A 25,013-nucleotide genomic window follows, 5' to 3' on the forward strand; every position below is an offset into this window, starting at 1 on the left:
TAAAAGAATGTGGTGTCAGAGCTTGGCAGCATATTTAAGTGGCTGTTTTCAGTGGCTGTCAAGCAGATGCCATTCTGGTTGGATACGGATAAAGTTTGAGTTCCTGGGCCTGAAAATTGTGAGCCAACAGTATCTTCTAAATGACCGTGTCTAGTTCACAGAGTAGGAGAGAATAGAAAAATTTAAATGAACAAGTAAAATACTTCGTTACTCTGTAAAATGTAGATTGTGGTAGGCTTCTGTAGAAATGCTTCTGAAAAATAGGGATAGTGTTGACCTCAGCCTGTTTGCTGGTTCTCTTCTGGTTTATGTGGGGTGTTGGTTTTGGTTTGGAGGGCTTTTTGTTTGGGGGTGGGGTTGCCCCCCCACACACAAGAGAGACATAACCATTTTTTAATTTAAATCCTTTACTTCCCTTCTCTGGATATGAGGGGCTCGTGTAGTTTTCTTAGAATGAAATAGCTCAATCTCAGAGTATCCTTTTCCTCTCTAGTCTGAAAGCTGATGTCTTTCAACATAACATAATTCATGGATGCAAGGAGTTGAATTTAATCTTTATGAATTGAATTGCCAACTGTTACTAGTTTTGTCACAGTAGTTTTATGTGCAGGTTTCCAAATAAACGGTAAATATAAACAAAGAAGCGCAAAGGTTTTTTTTTCACACCCATATCTGCATCGAATCTTGTGTAAAAGGGATCTATGAGAGGATTAATTTGGATCCTGGAGTAATAGTCTCATCCCATGAAATGTAATTGGGGTTGTAATTCTAATATTAATAAGATGAGTAGTACAAAGTTCTGAGTCATGTATTAATCATATGATTAAATATTTTTCCTTTTAAAACTAAAAGAATGAATTCTGAACTTCCCATACAAACTTGTGCAAGAGTATCAGTAGTTTGTTAGTACTTGCACATATTTCAATTGCTGCAGATAAGATTATTTACTGTTTGTCAGAGGCTAAGTTACAGAAGAATTTTAACATAACATTGGTTCACAATATAAGTATTGACTATTAGAGCAGATTAGAAGGGACACATTTACAAAATTGATCATAATGTCATCCTGGTTTATATATTATATTGTCACCTGATTGCAACATTATTAATTAATATTTGAAATAATAAAAAGATGACTATCCTAACCTATTGAAGTAACCAGTCTTGACACTTAACACTAGTTAAATTTATTCTTTGAGATAATTATTTTGCTTGTGAACACTCCAAGAAAAAGACACTAATTAGTGAGAGAAACTAAGATTAAGATGACTTTTGTCAGAATGTTAAACAAAAACAATTATAATGAAGGCAACAACAGAAAATTCCTCGCTACCTGGTAAGAAAATTGTCAGTAAAATAGACAAATGCTTGCTATAAGATGCATTTTAAAAAAACCCAAACTTTAATATTTTGTTGTAATACTTTTAATATGTAGGAGGAACTGTTTTCCATATAGTTGAGGTGATAACCAGTTACAATTAAAAAGCCACCTTCTTTTGACTATAATGAAGAGCTGCTCCATATACCCATGTAAATGTTGCCTTTATTGAGATCTTGAATCAGCTCAAATAGTGAATTCTGTTCAAAGATAACAGAACATGTTGTTCTAAGGGAGAAGTTGCCCAAACGTATGATGGTTTAAAAAAAAAAAGTGAGTTTTTCTTCGGGGACACCTACACGGACAGTTAGGCAGAAGTAGAACAGAGAGAAGACGGGCCGTTTCAGTTCTCCTGTGCATGCATTAGGTCAGCTTCATAGCCTTGTCCATTGTTCACCTGCTTGTAGTTTATCTCACAGTAAAATAACTTTTTTTCTCTCTATTCTACATCTGGGTAGCTCACAGATATAAACTGCCTCAGATACAAACTTGCATTTTCAGTACTGGAGGAAAGACCTCTGACACGTGATGTTTTATTTCATCAGGTTGCAAGTGCTGACAATGTTAAAATGGCAGCCTGCTTGGCATCTAGTGGGAAAACAGAATTGCAGTTATGAAAGTCACTCCTCCTGGTATTGTTGACTCACACCAACATGAACTAATCAGTTTTCCTAAGTCAGAGGGAAAAGAGGGACTTAGGGATGAACAGGACATTTAGGAAGGATCCCAAATTAAATAAGGGGAGGGTTGTTGGTTTTTTAAAACTTGTTCTTGCTTTATGAGTGTTAACACAAGTGGTATTCCTTCCCAAGGAAGGCAAGGTGTTTCAAAGAGCACTGGAAGTCCTCTCCTTGATTATTAATAATTATATAGAGTCTCCATAACAATGTTATGAACTTTCCTTTTGAATTTTAACAGCCAAATGCTAATATTATTGTGTCTTATTGGAAAATTAGCACTTTCTACAGCACTTCTCTGCTGTTTTTTGAGAGTGAAAAATCTGAGATTTATTAAACAAGTCTACATCTAAGGCATGGCCCTTAGGAACAGGAAGAATGAACTTGAACCTGCCTCTAGGTTGGTTTTTTGTTTTTATCCTGAATATCCCGAGAAGAATCTGTCCCCTTTTAAGTCTTTGGGAGACTTCACTTGACCTGTTTTGTCTGTCTGTGAGAGCAGTTTTGTTCTTCTTGTCCCACAGAAAGTCCCTTTCGCCTCCAGTTTTACCTTCCTGTCCATTAAGTCTCTAGGGAGCACATAAAACACTGTTCAAGACTTCTCACTGTTTCTCCACTCCCCTTAATAGAAGGAACTGTAGAAGCACTGATGCAGCGATGCAGAGAACACTCTCTTCTCCCATAGTATGCATGAAAGAATGTGACCAATGGACAAGAAAATACAGCTAATTCCGTCAGCTATAATAACCAGCTTTCTGCAAGGTAAAGAACCAGCCTTGTATCTGCCCCCATGTCAATGGTGTTAGGTTACTCATTAGCCTTTCACACACAAGTTAGTAGTATCTAGGTGAATATTCAGAGGTGTTTTCCTTTCATACAGACTCAGCTGGAAAAAGAGTTTGTTAACTTCCTTAAATTTGAAAAGAAGCTTTTTTTTAAAAAAAAAAAAAGACTCATGGCACTGTTCTGAAATTTAGTGGTGGTTCTGAGTGAGCAGTTGAGATTTTTGAGTAGGTACTCAAACATACTAGGAAAGTGAAGTCAGTGTGGTGGTTTCAAAAGATGAAGCAAAACCCCCAGATCATAAAAAAAAATACATGACCGATTTAATGGGGTATATTCTTTTAAAAAAATAAATAAATTTATAAGCAGGACTTAAGAATAATTGCAAGAGCAGTTGTATAATGTGCACTTATGGTAGATTTCAAAAAGTTGGATCTCAGTAAAGTAACACAGGATTTTTTTGATTTAAATGTTTTTCCATGAGCTATATTCTTTATGCTGAAGTTAGTAATTATGTGTTGTATCTACAAATTGCAATCTGATTTCCTCTTCAAAAGATTTTAACTTAATGGTATTTAGAGTGGCAGGGGTTTTTATCTTTATAATTTTTTTTTCAAATCTTTTTGAGTTAAAGCTGTGTTTGCAGGAGAGAAGATGCTTCTGAAGTACAAAAAAAAGTGAAATAGGTTAAGCTCCTTGCTTCCTCAGAACATTAAATGGGCAAAACCTGAATGTTAAGTATACAAAAAAATAAAGTCTTAACATGCAAATTCTGGAAGGAGAGGAGCTTTCAGCTGACGAAAGTTATTCAGCTCTTTGCACAATGTAATTTGTAAAGTTTCTTTAATACAGGTTTTCAATTCACATTATTTTGCATTGTGCTACACTTATTTAAAAATAAACCCGAAACCTGGCTTACTTTAAAATATTGTGAAATAGAAATGTCCAAATTGTTCAAATATATTTCTCATTTCTCCTTCTGTACTTTCAGACTTTTTTTTCAGTGGTGGCTAGAATATTTCCACATTCGTTCCTCTGCTTCATCATGAATTCCCTAATCTGTACTATAATTGGGTTAAATATTGCCAAAATAACTTCTAGAATGTTAAAATACACTTTAGGATATGTCTCGGTTATCTTTGGGGGGGGGGAAGAGCATGCTGAGTAGAATTCCTGTAATATGAAAACAAAAGCTTATCAGGAGTTGCCTAGTTTAGGCAATGCTCTAAAATAAGAGTATTGTTCTATGCTTAAAATAAACATAGTACTTGCTTTTTAGGAAAATAGAAGTTGAGCATCGAGGGCGTCTTTAATGTTGTTTCCACCTGTCCATCTCTTTTAGTAGGCTTACTCTCAAGAAAATTATTAATAGGTCACTTTGAATGTCTGCCAGGCGAAATTGGCAGCTACCTGCAAAGTTATTGCAAATATCTATACATTGTTCCATGGTTTGTATAATCTTTCTTAGTAACTTCAGAAGTGTTACCCACTGTCATCTGCTTGTTTGTCACAGCTTATTAATTCACAAAAAGCTTGTCTGCTGAAAGTGGCTCAAAAGTATATGGCAGGTGGGAGGGGAAGTCTCCAGATTACTTGCTCATGTTTTCTGTGCAGACACCTAGATTTGTTTTGTTCTTTTCCCTCCACCTCACAGTGTGATGTTTCTGTCCCTAAGATATTAAATCACCTAGAAATTTGTGTGACTTCCAAATTTGGTTGGAGTAAAGGCTCATGTCAACAAGGTCAAGGAAAGGGACTTCCAGTCCATGTTTTAGAAACATTTGTTTCTTCTGGGAATGAATACCATGAGCTTCGAAGGCATATTTAGAAAGGAGATGGTCTTCACTATTGTGATTAGCCTCATATTTTCTTTCAGTTAATGTTTTACACAGTATTTTCTTGGTACTTTGTTCCTTAAGGGAATTGAATTGCTTTAAAAAGAAAATTCAGCTTCAGATATTGCCTCTTTATTGAAACAAACAAACAAAACAACCCAAACAAACCTTTGGAAAAAACATCATACGGTTCTCAGTCAACACAAAATAGAGGATATCTGTCTGCAGTCACCTTTACCAATGTATGTTTCTCAGTGCTTATTCAAACTTGAGCACAAAACTGTGTGCATGCTTAATTGGAAATTTTAATCTTTAACTCCATGGCATCAGAAACAGCTTCTTCTGTAGGAGCTTTGTTCCATAGGTGTCTATGGAGCTCACTTCAGTTCAGTAGGTATGAAGGCAATTTAAACCATGATTATCCTCTAATTCTGGTTACAGATGACCTGCATATGTTAATTGTAATCTTTGCAGAGCTTTTTATTTTATGTGCTGGTTCTCCCCTGATCTTTCCTAGCAGGAAACTAATTCTAACTTTTGTAGACCTTCACTTTTTTCAGGTCACTTAAAAAAAGAGATCAAGACTCTAAAACATCTTCTCTAACTGTTTTGGTGTTATGTGGCTAGATTTATCTTCTTAGTTTCTTTTGCCATTAATGAATATATCCCCAAAGCGTTTTTACTTTGTTTGGTTTTCCCCTACCCACAACTTTTTAGGAATTGATCCCACTCATACTGTGTACAGCCTGCCTCCATCCTGAACCCAAAGAGAGAGATCAGCTTCTACACATACTGTTCAATTTGATCAAACGACCAGATGATGAGCAAAGGTGTGTTTGCGTTTGTCTGTTGCGGGACAAGAAGGAACTTTTTTCTTTGTCAAAGAAGCAGAACTAATGGAAACGGGATATTATGGGATGATTTTAACCCAGTTTCACTTAAGCTGATATTTTGCTGGTATAGTGTTGACAAATTTACGTGGACTTCAGGACTTTCCGTTTCCATGACCTGTACTTTCTAGTTACTGAAATGTGAGAATGTGCTTGGTAAGCTGCAGTGTAATGTTTCAGTTCCGTGAACTGAAACACTTTGTTAAAATGAGTTTTAAGATCATAATTCCTGGCAATGGTTGATATAGAAATCAAAACAGATTTTTTTAAACCTATGTCTTAGCGTATCTTAGCAATCTATATGTTTCTGAGTTAACTACCATGTTAAGTTGGGGAAAATAGCATGAGGAAAATAGTATTCTTCCTACTTATAATTCAGTACTATGGTAGCAATAAAAATTCTGAAGCAGTGATTTAGTTCTGACAAGTTTCAAGAGCTTTGTTTTATTTTGGTTAAGACTTTGAAACAAAGGCTACTTTTTATTTTGTTTTATAAATTTAGTTCTTCCTTAGTACTCCGGAAATCTGACTTTGTACTGATCTTGATAAGAATATCCTTAAGGTTGAAAGACAGTACCCTAGCTGGTATGTTTCCTTCTGTAACTGTGGAAAGATTTTTTCATATTTGATCTGTAGCTCTTCCATTATTTTCGTTAGAGATGTTTTGTAAAGCATCTGTGTCTATTGTTGCTCTATTCTGTCTCCAGACAAAATAGGCTTTATGAAATAGGTGGAAAACATTTCTTTTCAAGATTCTCTGAAACTGAAGTTTTCTGGTGTCTTTCTAAATTGTTCACATGGTAAAATTTAGAGATGAGGTACAATTGAGAGAGAAGGCTTTGGAGACAAAAAAAATGCATAAATAAAAGAACGTGCAGATTGAAAATACAAAAAGATGCAGTCCTTGTTCTACTTCAGATTCATTAGAAATCTACTTCTGAACCATCTACCATTATCTAAATTGTTTTGAATGTCCTGTGCAGATTCAGAAGCTATAATTATTTTGTGGTTGAAGGGGGAAGGAAGTTACATCTTGCTCGTAGTCTCTTGTAGTTAATTTGTCACAGGATTGGTGGCCTGTCAAGTAGCTTTTTCACATGGTTGGTTAGCTGCAGTTAGATGTGTCTTTTCCAGCAGGTAAGAAAGAAGAAAATCCAAGCTGCTTTTTCCTTCAAGTTTTTCATTCTTTGTTGTGAGTTAGAGATTTATATCTAAAAATAACTCATTTTCATCAGAAATTTGGGAAGAATATTGTGCCATAACCTCCAGGACAAAACACGTACATACATAATACACATTTACATATGTAAAAATCATAATCTGTTTCAAAGGTGCCATAAAGCCTGACTGAAGAATAAGTCAAATTCCATCAAATAAAAGATATCCTGAATACAAATTAGATAGAAAATACTTATTCTGAAAATACTTATTCAGAATTTCAGTTGGTTTTTTTTATACTTACATATTTGTATGCAAGTGTATTATGCATGCTTGGTTTTTATCTAAATAAGTTTAAATAATATTTTATCAGTCTTGTGTGATATGAAGTAAGCAAAGACATTCAGCTTTAGTCAACAGAACGATGGTATTAATTATCTCATATGTTATTTCTTTACCTTCTGCTATACTGTACAGGCCTACGTTATATGTTAAAGTAGCAGTTGATAACAAGTTGACTTTTTTAATTGGTTAATTGCAAGAGATTAAATGTGACATTGCATTTCTAATAATGAACCCATTAAAATAAGTATTTTATTTTAAATATTTGACCTTGTAAAGTATGTTAACAATTTTGTGGAAACTCTGTATTATAACTCTTGCCCATGTGAGAGGCTTTTTGATGCATGCAGATATGGCATATTGCCATAGTCTTGTATACTAACATTATATTTAAAAGGCCACTTTTATCCTCAAGGCTTTGCTCATTAATGTACTACTCAACTTTTCAAAATGTCTATCAAGTTCTCTTCTGCAAAGGAACAGATATGTGTTAACTTTTACTTAAACTTCTTTTTGGATAATTATGTTGGGTTTGGAAACTAAGGAGCCATGAAGAAGTCAGATTAATGTTGGGGTCTTTTAGGACAAGGTTAAAACTTAATTCAAAATGTGAACTCTTGAAGATTTCCAAGTAATGTACGCAGAAGCAGCACTCTTAATGAAAAGAAGCTAAAATACATAAAGCTTAGTGTATCTTGTATGACTTTTCATCGGTCATGTGATACCACCTCTTACAGAACACACATAACTTCCTGACATAGTAAGGAAAACTTCAGTAAGTTTTTAATATAACCTTTAGGAGTAACAAAAGAACCTTGAACTGTGTAATATAGGATTGAATTGCTTACCAGTGCATGCAGTCACTTTCTAAAACCTCTAGAAAGAGTTTAGAAGTGTTAAATTAGGTCTGTTCTGCTCTCACTTCTACCTCGTTCCTCTAGTCCAATCCTTGATTTCACTTTGGTTTCTGTACTGATGAAGCAAACTAGTGCTCTGCTGAATCATATTGATTTGCTTTATGTTCCTGCCGAAGTGATCATAAGTGCAGAACCTGGAGAGAGCTCTGAGGAAAGCATTCCCAGCATCTTGTTAACAAAAGAGATCATTAGTATAATAGAAAGAAGTTTTTCCTATATCCAGTCTAGACTGCAATTTTTGCAACAGCTTAGTGTTATGATTTTTTGTTTCAATGACCTGTTGCTGAGATCCTTACAACCTTGTCTTCCCCTGAAATACTGATTGTTGTCATATACTTTTAAGATGGTTACGGTAGACTCTTTAAAATTTTTAATATTTTTGCAATATCTTCAAGTTCCCTACTTTATAGGCAAGGCAAGAGGGAATCTGAGTTTATTTTGAGATTTCATGGAACTTTGAGAAGGTTTGATTAGAAAAAATTCTATATTTTGTTTCTCCCCATTTCTAATGCAGAAGATTTCAAGTGATTACTGTATTCTGCTATTTGCTTTTTTAATATCTTACAGAAGTATATTCTGTTGTCCAGTTCTGTGATAAGGTGCAGCATGTAGAACCAAAGTCAGGCATTCACATAACTATTTTGTTTGTTGTAGAACTCAGAATTACCACAGGCTTTTGTCTCCATATTGCTATCACATATCAGTTGTTGATTTCTTAAGTCTTATCTAATCATTGCATTTTTGTTTTCCCCCAACCTTTTTACCTTGATCAAAGGTCTAGTTCTCTGTATGTGGTGGTGGTGGGAAACACAGCACGCAACCAAAGAGCTTGGTCTGATTGTTGGCTTAAAGAGTGCTGAGGAAAAAAAAAAAATCTTTTTAATAGACTATTTCTCCTTGAAAAGATTCTGAAAGTGAATGAGTGGTTTTTTTTGATGGAGTATATTGTATAACTGGTTAAGAAATAACCAGCAGAATCTCTGCCTTTCAACCTTAAGGGTGTACTATTAGCTGCAGTAAATATTTAGGAGTTTAGATGTGACACTAAAATGGTCACAAATTAATTATGGCTTATTTTCCACAAAGTAATAATGAAGAAATTCTGAGTGGTGTTGTAATCTTACTGTGGAGGTGATACAATGACTGTGTCATGTCCACACATTGTTTGAAACTGGTTATTTAAGTGTGGGTGTAGGCACTAAAAGTAATTGCATGCAAATTTGGTATCATTCCAGTCCTATTAACAGGAGAAATAGTTAGAAGTAAAAAAAATCTTAGCAAGATAAACACTCATTAAATAAAAGTTAAAATATCAGAAATAACGGTTAAGTACAATTTTATTGAAATTTTCAATGTATCTCTGTGCCTATGAAATTAATAGAACAACAGTGATTTCCTGCAAACTTTGAGGAAAGGTAAAAAATGCAAGAATATGAATACAAATGACTCAGGCAATTGTAGATACTACTGATTGATTAGTTGCCTCCCACTTATAATGGGTTTGAGAAGATTTCTGACAAGAGTAAAGTCCAGTATTTTGGGAGAGACTACAGTAACTCGCATGTTGGAATGTTGCAAAACCACGTCATAAAAGAATTAAGTTACAAGATAGAATCATAGAATAGTTTGGGGTGGAAGTGACCTTTAAAGATCATCTAGTCCAATATACCCCTACAATGAGCAGGGACAGTAGTGGCTTTCAGTTTCAGATTTAGCCTTTACGTCAGTCAGTATGGTGTGAAATTTTGACTGTAGAAAATTACCTGTTGCCTGACAGCATCTGCTTTTCCTAACTTGAAGACTATATTCTATATATTATAGCACTTTACTTTCTAAACAGATTAAAGATTTAAATTTATGTTTTCAGACAGATGATACTAACTGGGTGTGTTGCATTTGCCCGACATGTTGGACCAACACGTGTAGAAGCTGAGCTTTTACCACAGTGTTGGGAACAGGTAACTGATTATTTTGTGCTTTATGCTGGAAAATTAGTTAAAAATTCTTGAGTTTTGTTTGAGGGGGAGGTTGGTTTGGTTTTAGTTTTCAATGAATGGCAGTTCAAAGTACTTTTCAGAAACATACTTGTATGTTCTTTGTCCTCATTATATATACTTTTATATAACATTAAAAAGAACTTACAAGCAGAAAATTTATCAAAGATTGTCTGGAAATTCTAGTTACCTGCATATACCTGCATATGTTTGTTGTACTGAAATGTAGATATGCACATGTTCATCATCAGTGTTGCTTAACCTATTGCCAGGTAGGTGCCTTCATAATTTGTACTGCAATTTCCAGACTGTTGGAAATCCATTTTCATTCAAAGATTTCATTCGCTGATTTTTATGTTGTATTAAGTCCCTGGAGTAGTTTCCACGCTTCAGCTAGTTTAAATTCTTAAACAGAAAATTAAAGATCAAAGTAGTTTTAGATGGGCATGATTTTACACCTGTAAGATCAGCCTGAAGTTTACATGTGACTTCACAGTGACCTTTTTCACAGATACTCTAAATTAATAGAAATGACTGAACAACCAAACTGAAATTCTTTTACTGTTTCATCTGAAGCGTGGAAACAGAACAAGATGAGTTCAGGTGAAAATGCGTGGTATTTTCCTACCGTAATGAAGAAAAAGGAGTTCATTATTGCCTAAAGACAGTGAATAACTAAACCTTGACAGAGTGGTAATGCTTGCTTTGATGGCACAGTCTTTCTGGTCTGATAACTGTCTACTCTTTCTTGCATAACACAGCCATCTGTGTTGCACAATAAAGTCCAAGCTTTAATAGTCTTAATGCTTTCTGACAGTAGAAGTACATAGTATCTGCAGCATTTGTGCTTATATGTGTGACTGTTGTATCTATTGATTAAATGAAGGACTCATGGCAATAGTAGTTGAACACAAACCACATTTTGTTTTCTTGCTGTTTCTCATTAAATTTAAACAGTGTTTAAAAAAAAAATCAAAGCAGTCTCACCTCAGTATTAGCACATCTTCATCATACCAGTTTGTTGCTAATTGCTGATGCAGAAGAGAAACCAGTCCAACTGTAACAGTACAGCATATCAGGCTGCCAAGCCATATGTCATCATGCATTTATTTAATACAGTTTGCCAGACTGTTTGCAGTACTGAAACCAGGTCATTATTTTCTCCAGCAAAATACCAGCTGAATCTCATTGTCACAAGACTGAGTTTGTAGAAGGAACTCAAATGCACATAATTTTCTACCTTTTCTCAGTAGATGCTTTAATCTTGAAAGCATTCATGCACTTGGTCTCCAACCAGAATCTATTTACAGATGTAAAGGACTGAGCCCTCAGAAGATTGAGCATTTTCATCCACACATTCTGAAGCTCAGAGTTATCAGCCTACCTGCTCTTTGCAGGTAGAATTTGGTAGCTGGCTCATCTGAGTTTAGATCAGGGCTCTGTGAATGCTAAAAGTTCCCTCAGCACTAGTAACCACTTAATTGGCTTCCAGAATTGTACTACTGCTTATTAAAGACAAAAGGAAAAGAAATGGTAATAAACATTTTACAGTTACGTTTAAGTTTCCAAGGGCTAATAATCTTCCCTGAACACAAACCTTGCAGAAATTTGAGTCTTTTTTTCCCTCTGGTGTGTCAGTATATCTTTGCAATATCAAGGTGATATTTATATTGCCTTGCCAGTCCACCTAAACCAGTTGAAATTAGGCTTTGCTGTTTCCCTTGGTTAGGCAGAGCTCCAGAAGGCAAAGCGTATCTCTGTTACCAGTAGGGAATTTGCATTTGGAAAGATGGCACGTACATCAAAGATACTATAGGTATTAAAGCAACTTTGGACTACTAAAGGCAAGTCTTCCCAGTAAAGACCAAGACAAAGAAGGCATTGAGTACCTTGGTCCTTTCTGTGGTAAGATGATTGTCTCACCAAGGCTATACACTGCATAGCAAGAGAGAAAGAAATAGTTGTACCACATGCATATCCTATTTTATCTGACAGGATCAAACTATTTACATTCCCTCTCACTATTTTACCCTAAATTTTTTTATTCACAAAGTATATTGAAATATATCACATTTCATTGTACGACCACTGCACTGGCCATTAAAGCTGACTCCACCAGGATGCGAACTTGGTTCCAAAGTGTCAGTGTTAAATTTTTAAGGCAGAATTTTTGAACGGCCTTTGAGTGGAAAGGAGAGGTAGCACAGGATCAAGAGGTTCTTTGGAATAGGAGCTATTTTCAGTCACATTTTAGAGGTGTGACATATTTATGCTGGATCTGAGAGCAGAATTTCAATAGCATGCAGGTATTTTTTGGCTTAGTATGTATATCTTCTTTTGACCCCAGTTGTTCAGCAAGACCTCGGCAGCTGTGCTACACTGGTTGGCTCAGAGCACTAGAGGGCACTTGTGTAGCTCTTAGAGGAATGGTGCTCCTGAAGGGCTACACAAGACAAAATATTTCATGACATGCCAGCTCAGAAGTTATTTGTATTCTTTAAAGTACAGCAGCCCATACGCTGCTTTCCACCCTTCTTTTTACTGCATATACATACATGCTTCTCCAATTCTTCTCTTGCTGTGAGCTCTATTTTATAGGACAACTCGAGAAGGCTGTATCTGCTTTGTCTTTACGCCTCAGTGCAAGAATTTTGAGGCTGCGTATTACTCGTATGCTACTTCTACGGGCACAGTCAATGTTTATTCAAGAGGTGCAGATGTATCCCTCTGTTGCAGTTCATGCTAACCACATTTTGAATACTGGTTACTGCAAAGCAAATAGCCATTCTGTTTCTCTTTACCAGATCAACCACAAATACCCAGAGAGACGGCTACTGGTAGCAGAATCCTGTGGAGCTCTAGCACCTTACCTTCCAGTAAGTGTTAATACTGGCTCTAAATACTTTGCTAGAGAAAGCAAGGTGAAAATCTGTTGCATAATGTGAACATTCTTTATAATTTTAAATATTCCCAAGTGTTTATGTTATGCATAGACAATCACAATGTCTTCTACTTTGTATCACACACATGAGATTGAATAAATCACATTAAAGAGGAGACAGCTTATTATGAAGGAATACAGGTTAATCTAGCTATAAAATGTCTTTAAAAACAGTACGTTCTGAAAAAATCATCTTTGTTTCAGTAAAGATAGTTACGACAAATTAAGGAAATAATATCTGAAAAAATAATTGGCACCCAATAACAGAGTTCTTCATGTAACATTCTACAGTGTCTGAAGAGTGCTGCCGGTCAGAATCAGCAGCAAAATTAAGTCAGTGGCAAACTTGAATTTAAAACTTCAGATAAAGAGGAGAATAACCCAAATTAAAACCCCACTTCTCCAATTTAGCAATGCAGTGATTAAAAATTCTAAGTCTAGGCGTATAGTAGTTTTTTGCTGTTAGTTATTTTTGGTTCCATATGAATGAAAGAACCTGAGTTCTGTGCTTATTAGGACAAAAGGCTCTCTAATGAGGCTACTGACTTTCTATATTCATGCATCTTCTCTTGTGAAAACTGAATGTGTAATATTTATGGATTTATGGTTGGAAGAAGGAATTTTGTTTGTGACCACTAATAGAAGTGCAAATTATTTATAAAAATGGATATAAACCTGCATTTCTTGTGTCATTGGATTTAACAAGTATGTTTCTTGTTTACAAACAGAAAGAAATTCGTAGTTCATTAGTACTTTCCATGCTGCAGCAAATGCTAATGGAAGATAAGGCAGATCTGGTACGAGAAGCTGTGATCAAAAGCCTTGGCATCATTATGGGATATATTGATGATCCAGACAAATATCAACAGGTATAATTTGGTTTGGGTTCTGTATGTATAAAATATCTTCTATAGTCATTTCATGAATAGAGGGATGCATAATTTCATGTATTTTTATTAAATCTTTCCAGATACTTTTAAAAATTTTGATAGTTTATGTGAATGTTGATTTTATTGTATAAAGACCAAAGAGAAAACATATACTTAAAAGTATCATTAAAACCTCAGGTATAAGCCTTATACAGAAGCTTCTCTAATTCATAATTTGCCTTCAAGAACATATCATTTCATTGCCCACCTGATATTATTAGCCAGTTTGGTATCATCACTTGCTAACAGAGATTTGTCTACTACAACAAAACCTACTTGTAGTTCATCTTAATAGTGCCTGATAATGTTTCAGGTAAGTGAAAATGAAGAACTTCTAATCCTGTCTTTGGGTTTTTGAAGGCAGAGTGGTAAAATCTGTTTGCATTGATTCTGATAACTTGACTGTAGAGAAATACAAGCAGGATCATTGAACCACCTACTGTTTACCTTTGTAGATGTGGTGGGAATATCTGTTGAAAGGCCTCCATGTACTACCTTGTTTTATTTTTATTACTGTAAAGTTTTAAATAATAAGTTATAACTTTTTCTAGTCTGCATGTTTTGTGTGGGAAACTTTAGCATAAATTTTAGGAAAGTAATTACATTCTTTATTGTCTTTTACCAGGGCTTTGAACTGCTGCTTTCAGCTTTAGGAGACCCTTCAGAACGTGTAGTTAGTGCAACGCATCAGGTATTTTTACCTGCTTACGCTGCCTGGACAACAGAACTGGGAAATTTACAGTTCCATCTTATACCTACACTGCTTAATAAAATTGAAAAATTGCTCAGGGTATGTGTTCAGCTGTTTCTACATTGGAGAATTTTCTTTTTATCTTTATTACATATGCAGGCTTTTAAAAAAAAAAAAATACAAATATGTAAGTAATTGCTACTTAATGTTGGGGGGGAATTTTCTGAAGATTCTTGTTGTACCTCCATAACTTTTACTTGTCCTTTGGAAGAAGGGGAAAAAAAATAACAACAAACCCCCCCAAACCAAACATGTTCTTCTTTAACAATGTTTTGGTTTATAACTCAATAATCAAACTGCAGTTCAGAAAACTCTTGCTTGAGGCTGTGACTGGATGATATGTGTTATTCTGTTATGTGCATTTGCCCTATATTTAAATTATTTTAGTGTCACATACTGTATTTTTAATAAACTGCAATATTAAACAAAAAGAAAATAAGTGGAATTAAATGGCTTAGGTCATTCGCAATTATAAGCCAGTTTGTCTGTATGCTTGATTTGATAGATATCTGGAAAGTTCTGGAAAATAAGATATCTCATAGCAGTCTAATGAAGATGCTTGTTTTCAGAGTACAGGCATCTAGTTCATTCAGTTTTTAGATGCATTGGTCTCTGAGACCAGGGATTCACATTTTCAAGATGGGCTGAAAAATGTTCTTTCAGAATATCAGTGTGTTCGTTGACATGAACTACTAAATGCCAAAGGCTATATTGCTTGAATCTTTTGAGTAGAAGTGACTTAGAGGTGACAAGGGGATTTGGATGGTGACAGAAAGGAAGCTTGTGGTTAGGATAAATTACAATATAATTAGTGTCTCTGTGTAGAAACTCATCACAGATGTGCTGATCTCTTGCCAGGGAATACATGCCTAAGTAGCAGATCATCCAAACCAAAAACTTTAAGTAAATGTCCTGTCTGTTTCAGGAAGGAGAACATGGCTTGGATGAACATAAGCTCCACATGTATCTGTCTGCTCTGCAGTCATTGATTCCTTCACTGTTTGCACTGGTGCTACAGAATGCACCTTTCACAAGCAAGGCTAAACTTCAGGGAGAAGTACCACAAATAGAAGGTAAATGATTAATTTCTTATATGTGGAATTTTTATGAACTTAAGTATAATTCAGTGACAAATCTCAAATTACTATTAACTGCAAAGGAAGAATTTCAGAAAATGGTCCATAGTCCATATTTACATGGGATTTGTGTGTATTTAAGGTTAGTACTGTGTTGGGTTTGCGTGGCAAGGTTTTGGTAGCGGGGGGGCTACAGGGGTGGCTTCTGTGAGAAGCTGCCAGAAGCTTCTCCTGTGTCTGATAGAGCCAATGCCAGCCGGCTCTAAGACGGGCCCGCCGCTGGCCAAGGCCAAGCCAATCAGCGCCTCTGTGATAACATATTTAAGAAGAAAAAAAAACACTTAGAGAGAGAGAGCTTTTGCAGCCGGAGAGAGGAGTGAGAAGATGTAAGAAACTCTGCAGACACCAAGGTCAGTGCAGAAGGAGGGGCAGGAGGAGCTCCAGGCACCAGAGCAGAGATCCCCCTGCAGCCCCTGAAGAAGACCATGGTGAAGCAGGCTGTCCCCCTGCAGCCCATGGAGGAAGGATGAGGGGGTGTAGAGATTCCACCTGCAGCCCGTGGAGGACCCCACGCTGGAGCAGGTGGAGGCACCTGAAGGAGGCTGCGGCCCGTGGGAAGCCCACGCTGGAGCAAGTTCCTGGCCGGACCGGTGGACCCGTGAAGAGGGGAGCCCACGCCAGGGCAGGTTTGCTGGCAGGACTTGTGACCCCGTGGGGGACCCCACGCTGGAGCAGTTTGCTCCTGAAGGTCTGCACCCTGTGAGAGGGACTCTATGCTGGAGCAGGGGAACGATGAGAGGAGTCCTCCCCCTGAGGATGAAGAGGCGGCAGAAACACCATGAGATGAACTGACCGTAACCCCCACTCCCCGTCCCCCTGTGCCGCTGAGGGGGGGGAAGGTTGAAGCCGGGAGTGAAGTTGAGCCCGGGAAGATGGGAGGGGTGGGGGGAAGTGTTTTAAGAGTTGATTTTATTTTCTCATTCCTCTACTCTGTTTTGCCTAGTAATAAATTAGATGAATTCCCTCTCTAAGTTCAGTCTGTTTTGCTCGTGACAACAATTAGTGAGTGATCTCTCCCTGTCCTTATCTCGACCTACAAGCTTTTCGTTATGCCTTTTCTTCCCTGTTTATTGAATGAGGGGAGTGAGAGAGCGGCTCTGGTGGGCACCTGGCCTCCAGCCAGGGTCAACCCACCACAGTACATAAACATAAGTTGCGGAATCTATGTATAAACTTTAGATTTTTATAGCACGCACTCTGTACAATAATGATTCAAGTTTGTCCCCAGGCCTTTTTTTCTAATCCACCTGTTCTTTATGTTGTTTTTTCATATGTTGCAAGTACAGAGAAAGAAGTTCAGGGAATCTCTGTCACATTGTGAATTTTCTTTCTTTAATGTTGCTGAGTTGACAGAGAGAATTTTTTTTTTTTTAAGGCAGATTCCAGCATAGGAAGATGTCTCTTGTCATGACATTTTTCTTTGTTCTGTTGTTTTCCTTTTTGGGAAAATATCTTCTACTTTTCCTCCCTCTGCTTTTACTTCATTCCTATTGAAGAAATTAGTCTGACGTGAACCACTATGAGATATTTAACTAATTATAATTATCAGGTTATTGATGCAGAAGAAATACATAAGTCGTGAATATTTACAAAATGATTGCCCATAGAATAAAGGAGAACTAAATGGTATCCTTTTGGATTTTTTCTGTCTTTACATAGCAGTGTTACAGGCAAAATGGCTTCTTTGTGCCCAGTGACATAGCTTTATGTAATCCAATGAAAGTCTTGCAGTGAAATACTCAGTTGTCCTAATACACAGCATAAATTGTGAAAAAAATACTATTATGCCTTCTGATTTGCCTTCTAAATGTTTTTTCATGTTGGTCTCCCTTAGCAAATCCTTAAGTAATGCTTCTTTTTTCTACCCATTTCTATGCTTGAGACACCTGATTATCACATAAAAAGTTTTTATTTAATTTCTCGTTATTTCTCTCTACTTCTTAAAAGAAGCTTTTGAGAAAGCAAAGCAATCCTTAACTGGACTTCCTAAAGGTTTCTGAAGAATTGATTTCTGCTAATAGCTGATAATAGCTCAAGAAGGCTGGCCTCAGTTTGGGTTAATTCTTACAAATAAAAAAAAATGAAGTGGGAAAAAAACAGCCTAGTGCAGGAGGTTCACCATCTGTTATGTATCTATGTAATATCTTAGCAGACTGAATGGCCTTATAGTGAAGTTATGCTTAAATCAGCAATCCTAGCCTGCAGAATGTTTTCTCCCGCTACAAATACTTTTAAAAGATATTGGTAATACCTGCCACATGCTGATAATAGTGCTGTGTGTGAAGGTGCAAAGAAAGGGTAACAAATTTAAAGGAGAATTTGGAAAGTAGCTGGTGGTACTTACTGTATGATATTAATGTGAAAATGTTAAATGTCCTATGGTAAAACTTGTTCAGCTGACTTGAGTCATTTGAAGATGAGTGCTTTTTCCCTGAGTGGCTACTGCTTAAATAAGGAATTAACAAATTCAGACTTCAGCCTAGTCTGACAGCTTCTTCCTCCACAAAAGTGGAGGAAAAATAAATCACATGTACTTTTCACTAATCTAGTAGCATTGCAGGAACTGCAAGCTTGCTTTCTTGAATTTTGCAGTAGGAAAGATGATGTTCTTGTTGCTTAACTTCATTGCTGAATAATTTTAAGTATGCTTGACATGAATTGAGAATAATAAAAGCAATGTTGGTTTAGCAGGTTTTCAATCCCCAGATATTTGAATGGTCTTGAATTTTTTCGAGGTCTTGTTTTTTAAGTGTAAATTATTTTCTTTGGATAATTCAGATAATTAAGGAGTTGGGGGAGGGAGTGCAGAGTGTCAAAAACTACTTCGTATACAAAGGTTGGAGCAGTTAGATGATTAAAGGGTGGCAATAGAAGTCAGGAAACCTTGCCAGCAAGTCACTGTACTGTAAATCTGTGGTGTGTTCTTTGGGATCGTAGAATTGTAGAATGATTTGGGTTGGAAGGCATCTTTAAAGGTCATATAGTCCAACTCTCCTGCAATAAGCAGGGACATCTTCAACTAGATCAGGTTGCTCAGAGCCCTGTCTAACCTGATCTTGAATTTTTCCAAGGGGACGACATCTACCACCTCTCTGGGTAACCTGTTCCAGTGTTTCACCACCCTCACTGTAAAAAAATTCTTCCTTATATCTAGTCTGAATCTACCCTCTTTTACTTTAAAACCATTACCCTTTGTCCTATCGCAATAGACTCTACTAAAAAGACTATCCTCATCTTTCTTATAAGCCCCTTTTAAGTATTGAAAGGCCACAATAAGATCTTCCCAGAGCCTTCTCTTCTCCAGGCTAAACCACTCCAACTCTCTCAGCCTGTCCTCAGTCAGAGAGATGTTCCATCCCTCTGATCACTTTTGTGGTCCTCCTCTGGAACCACTCCAACAGGTCCATGTCTTTCTTGTATTGAGCACTCCAGAGCTGGACATAGTACTCCAGCTGGGGTCTCACCAGAGCAGAGGGGGAGAGTATCCTCCCTTGACCTGGTGGCCATGCTTCTTTTTATGCAGCCTAGGATACAATTGGCTTTCTGGGCTGCGAGTGCACGTTGCCAGCTCACATCCAGTTTTTCCATCCACCAGTACCCCCAAGTCCTTCGTGGCAGGGCTGCTCTCAATCCCTTCATCCCCCAGCCTGTATTGGTACCAGGGGTTGCCTCAACCCATGTGCAGGACCTTGCACTTGGCCTTGTTCAACCTTACGAGGTTCACATGGGCCCACTTCTTGAGCTTGTCCGGGTTCCTCTGCGTGGCATCCTGTCCCTCAGGCATGTCAGCTGCACCACTCAGCTTGGTGTCATCTGCAAACTCACTGAGTGTGTACTTGATCCCACTGTCTGTGTCATTGGTGAAGATCTTAAACAGTATTGGTCCCAATACAGACCCCTGAGGGACACTACTCATCACTGATCTCCATCTGGATGTTGAGCCCTTGACCACTACCCTCTGGATGCAGCCATCCAACCAGTTTCTCATCCACTGAGCAGTCCATCCGTCAAATCCATATTTCTCTAACTGAGAGAGAAGGATGTTGTGGGAGACCATGTCAGTGGCCTTACAGAAGTCCAGATAGATGGCATCTATAGATCTTCCCTTGTTCACTGATGTAGTCGCTCCAGCATAGAAGGCCACTAGGTTGGTCAGGCAAGATTTGCCCTTAGTGAAGCCATGCTGGCAATAATAATTCCATAATCTCCTTGTACCAGCATTTTCTCTTTTTAAGTGAGGGTTATGTATCCTCTTCAGCAATGGATTTAACTCACTGATTTTTTTTAAAAAAAATTGATAACCTTACACAGAAGGCATTAAAGAGTTTCAGACATTCTTAGCTATCTTTACTGACATCACCTCCGAGATATTTTCATATTTTTTTTGTTCATGATCACTTGTTCTCTGCTGTTACAGTCACTAGATTTCCCCGACCTGTATCGCCTCTTCAGGATGTGGCCATCATCATTGGAAGCCGCGAACAATTAGCAGTGTTGTTGCAACTGTATGACCACCAGCTAGAACATGAGGGTACCACAGGCTGGGAGACTTTGCTATGGGTAGTCAATCAACTGTGAGTTAATTTGTATCTTATGATTCCTAATTTTAAAGTGTGTGAAAATTAATAGTTCTTAAGCATGATAATGTCTAACAATTATTAAACATAAGACTTTTAAGTATGATTGTGTTTAAGAATTATTGAAGAGGAAAGATTGATTTTTTTTAGATGTTTTAATTTTTATACTGAATTGGTTTTGATTTTATTCAACTGTCTAGCAGAATGTGTAGGTAACTACTTGCTCCAAAAAATTGTTTCTTTCATCTTTGCAATAGTGTAGTCAAGTCTCTGTTGAAATGAAGATTGTTTTAGTCTGAATATCTCATGAAATATACTGTTCTGCAGTAACAGATGTTTGAAAATATAGGTCAGACTTTTCAGGCACTTAAACCCTTGCTTTCTTCAAGGGTCAGGAATTGTACAGAACATGTAGGTAATTTTATTAGAACCAGTAGTGCGCTGTGTGTGTATAGATATATTAATATAAACAGTAAATCTATACCAATATAACTGGAGAGAAACACAAGATCAGAGTAGTGTTTAATATCCTTTTGTTTCCTGATTTTTAGGCTACCACAGCTTATAGAAATAGTTGGCAAGATCAATGTAGCATCAACTGCCTGTGTCCATGAGTTCTCCAGATTTTTCTGGAGACTTTGTAGGACATTTGGGAAAATTTTTACAAACACTAAGGTAAGGTATTACCTTAAATATTCTATAAAAAGAGTACCTTGATAATACCTATTCTACATATTTATGGTGTATCTGAATACCCGCACTTTATGTTACCATTTATATTTGCATGTCACACTGATGCTTTTCTATAAGTATGTTTAAACTTGCTATTTTTAAACCTTTATTTGCATTGTTTTGATTTCTGGTTTTGACCATTTTGGAATGGCCTTCTCACCTTACCCAACAAGGAAGGATTATTTTTTAAACTGTATTCTTCATATTTGCTTTGTGAATAGCATAGAGAGTGGGAGAGATCATCCTAATTCTAGTGATTTAACAATTTTCTTTCTTCAGAACAGCATACTGCTCGGTGTTTGTGGTGTACATAAATACTCCAGTCTGTACTTGATTGGAAATTTAAAATGAATGCTTTCCCTGCCCGAAATATTTTTGAAGTTACCTAAACATTTTTATCAAGGAAATACATAATTTTTCTCAATAAAATAACTTCCAAATATAAATCAAAAGTATTTTAAAGGGACATTATAAAACAGTAGAGGATTACCTAAAGATAAAATTACAAAACAGGGTTAGCATTATGTGCTGCCTCCAGAGAGGAGATTAAAACCAGTCTCTGGTCTTTGAAAGCCCTTTCTATAAGTTATCTTTAGATCCCTTGCTTCTGTAAAATTGTTCTGATACTGATTATCACAGCTATATTTTGGAAGAGAGCACTTCATGGACAGCAAAGATATAAACCAAAACCATTTATTATAGCTTGGTAAAACCGTAAACCCAAAAGCCCAATGAAGCATAATGCCAAGAGACTTCAACTTTTGGTATCAGAAGTGCTAAATAATGCTACCTCAGTGTGGGTACTCAGTAGAAATTTTTACTCTCTTATATCATGCTTTCAATTTCCATAAAAACTGGCTATGCTTTTTAAAGGGTTTTTTTTTTTTTTCTTTCCGTACCTTCAAAATGTCCTTTTCCTGTTGGTGGGGGTTTTTTTATTACTCTTAATTTTTTCCTAATTGACACTGGTAACAGGTTTTCTTACATGGGATTCATCATCCTTTGTATAGGTAAAACCACAGTTCCAGGAAATCTTAAGACTGTCTGAGGAAAACATAGGTAAGTAGCTTTTTACACAAATGAATAAAAATTGATCTTAACCACAACTGGAAAAAACCTGTCAATCTCTTGTTCAAATAACATTTTCAGACTGCAGTTCTCAAATTTGTCATCTTTCTGAAATGTTGAAAATCTAATCTTAATCTGAATGGAATACTCTAAAGTTGTAGATTGTGTGTGTGTGTATATAAAGTACAAATAAAATCTCAAATCCAAATACTACTTGAGTATTATTTTAGTGTGTGTGTGTATATGCATATATATGTATAAAAATTCTTTATGTATGTATGAAAAGGTAAATATATATAAAATACTTACAATACACACATATACGTCTACCTTTTTTATATATATATATAAAAAATATATATTACACACACACGCATATATATATATGTAAAACCTAAATTCTTCACCATCTTTCATTAGATTCCACAGCAGGTAACGGAGTGCTAACAAAAGCCACAGTTCCCATCTATGCAACAGGGGTCCTTACGTGTTACATTCAGGTAGGTTTGTTTTTCTGTTTCTTTGTTGAATGTATAGTAATGTGTAAAACTTATTCTACAAAAAAACCCTTACTGTTTTCTGTGAAAACTTAGTGCTCTTGTGCTTTGAAGATAGATAAGTGAGCAGCTGTAAACACACTTAAAAGCAAAGTTTTGTAGTCAAGTTGTCTCCTACATTTAGACAATAGTCATCAATGTTAAAACCTGAATTCAGTAAATCTTAAAATGACATCTGGCATCTTCACCACTGCTAACTCTCAGACATTGACAGCTGCCATGCGTCTCTATCAAAAATATTAATGTTATTCTATAAATGGGTTCTTGGCCATTTAACTGTGACCCCTGAAAACATAATTTTGCAAAATTTACTGAAACACTTAAGCAGGTAAATCACCGTTTTGGGCACAGTTGGAGTCTTAAAATTTTAGTGTTACCTGGTACTAAAATAAACACTCCATGAATAATAGTCCAGTAACCAGCAGTTATGGAATGCCATATCCATAGCTTACAGGAAAAAATAAATACTTCATCAGCTCATAAATGTTTAGTGGATTGTAAGCAATCACAAACTGTCAGGAGCCATGCAAGTGCGTAAGTACCCTTTTTAGAAGTTTCTTTAGTAAAACAGTTTGGGTAATTTATGCACAAATATGCGCTTAGTTGATGAAATACAGAAATACAGTCTTGTGTTTGCTTTGAAAAGTTCTTGTTCTTAAACTACGTTTTTGCAGTTCCTGAGAAGATTGTTAAAGGCTAAATCTAGTTTGTTCTCACTCATAGCTTGACTCTTTTGTAGCTGTAGGTCATCACAGCTGCAGCAATACTTCTACTACATTCAACATTGTACACTTCTTTCAGGAAGAAGACCGCAAGCTGTTAGTTGGATTCTTAGAAGATGTAATGACCATGCTTTCATTATCCCATGCTCCTCTTGATAGCCTGAAAGCTTCCTTTGTGGAACTGGGGTAAAGAATATACCTTGGAGTTGACTAGATCTAAATACATTAGAAGTTTTTATTCAAAGCTGCTAATCTGGGTGTGATTTTAATAACTGTGATGCTTTGGGTGAATAAAGGGTATATTTGCTTTTTTCCTTGGTGTTTCACAAACATTAAATTTTTAATCTCTAGATTAAAAATGCAGTGCTAAAAAATTCTGAAGCTTAGAAAAATAAACACCAAAAACAAAAAAAAAAATCACAAAAATCAGTCATTTAAGATAAAATGGAAATTCATTTTGTATTTCCCATACTATTATGATGTGTTCTAGATGTACTTGCATTCAGTTTAGTGTCATAATTTATTGAAAATTATATTTTTAAAAAAATTAACTTCAAAATGCAACAGATTTTCTACACAGCAAGATGTTGCATATCCTTCAGAATGAGATAAATGTTATGTATCCTTCAGAAAGGATAAATGTTGGAGTTTGAATCTATTTGTTGAGCAATGGATTCTTGAGACTACATTTTGTAGATGAAGAACATACTCAGGGTTTGGGAGTACTTTTTTTTTTTTTTGATTGCCCGACTGTTTTCTTGTAGCGCAAATCCAGCTTATCATGAGCTGCTATTAACTGTCTTATGGTATGGAGTTGTCCATACTTCTGCTCTTGTTCGGTGTACAGCTGCTAGAATGTTTGAGGTAAGTGTTACCCAAATTTTTTTACACCTTTTTAAAACTAGAGTTTATTTTTAAAACAATGATTCAGATAACATTGCTACATTCTTAAAAATTACAAATGGCTTAAACTGTGTACTGTGTGATGGAGCAGGAAGTTGTTGTGCAGTTGTTTCTGTGTCTGTTCTCTGTTCAACAGCACATCTTTCATTAAGCAATTTGTCATTAGCCACTTGCAAGATGTTTCTGTAGTAACTGTGTATGTGTTCTTTGATCTGCTGCTGACTTGATTTTTTCATTCTGATTATTGCATGCTGAAAAACACTTTCCAATTATGAAAACAGATTTCATTGCTAAACTGTGTTCAAACCAGAATTAAATACATTGTCAAATGTGTTTGCTTAGGTTTATAGATAAACATAAACAAGCATCTCTCTGGGTTTTTACATTTGCTTTTGCTATTATGCCTTAAATATTTTTGAGTTGTTGAGGGTTTTTTTTTTAATCTAACAAGAACACTGCTTATATTTTATATTTGTAAGAATAAGGGGTTGGTTTTTTTAATAAACATTAGCCAAACATGTGAAAGACTTCAGTTACAACAAGCTGTTGCCTTGAGTGCAGTTTCTTTTCAAATTCAACTGCATGTTGACTATTTTTAGGCAGTCCTGCATGCTATTTGACTGCTCGTTTCCTAATATACTTCAATTTTTACTAAAGCATAGGCAACTTTGTCGCAGAGACTTTTCTCACTTGAAAATAGTATCATATTGCCACTTCCTTGAT

General features: G+C 36.1%; 1 protein-coding gene across 7 annotated transcripts in view; it reads left to right on the top strand.

Moving 5' to 3' along the window:
- Positions 1-25,013, top strand: part of RELCH (RAB11 binding and LisH domain, coiled-coil and HEAT repeat containing) — an 84,595-nt gene that overhangs the window by 37,983 nt on the left and 21,599 nt on the right. For 5 of the 7 annotated variants that reach the window (XR_008575678.1, XM_054814859.1, XM_054814860.1 and 2 more), the window contains 12 exons: positions 5,391-5,503; positions 9,848-9,938; positions 12,779-12,850; positions 13,644-13,784; positions 14,470-14,634; positions 15,521-15,668; positions 20,149-20,305; positions 20,860-20,983; positions 22,051-22,099; positions 22,529-22,608; positions 23,467-23,573; positions 24,152-24,251. Coding sequence is in view for 6 of the 7 variants with exons in the window: in XM_054814859.1 (XP_054670834.1) it covers positions 5,391-5,503; positions 9,848-9,938; positions 12,779-12,850; positions 13,644-13,784; positions 14,470-14,634; positions 15,521-15,668; positions 20,149-20,305; positions 20,860-20,983; positions 22,051-22,099; positions 22,529-22,608; positions 23,467-23,573; positions 24,152-24,251 (1,347 nt within the window). In the remaining variant the exon portion in view is untranslated. Of the gene's footprint in view, positions 1-2,690; positions 2,818-5,390; positions 5,504-9,847; positions 9,939-12,778; positions 12,851-13,643; positions 13,785-14,469; positions 14,635-15,520; positions 15,669-20,148; positions 20,306-20,859; positions 20,984-22,050; positions 22,100-22,528; positions 22,609-23,466; positions 23,574-24,151; positions 24,252-25,013 lie in introns of those variants that run through there. The other 2 variants (XM_054814864.1, XM_054814863.1) reach the window with 2 other exon arrangements.

The sequence above is a fragment of the Grus americana genome, chromosome 2, assembly GCF_028858705.1.
Source record: "Grus americana isolate bGruAme1 chromosome 2, bGruAme1.mat, whole genome shotgun sequence".
NCBI classification, from domain to species: Eukaryota; Metazoa; Chordata; class Aves; order Gruiformes; family Gruidae; genus Grus; species Grus americana.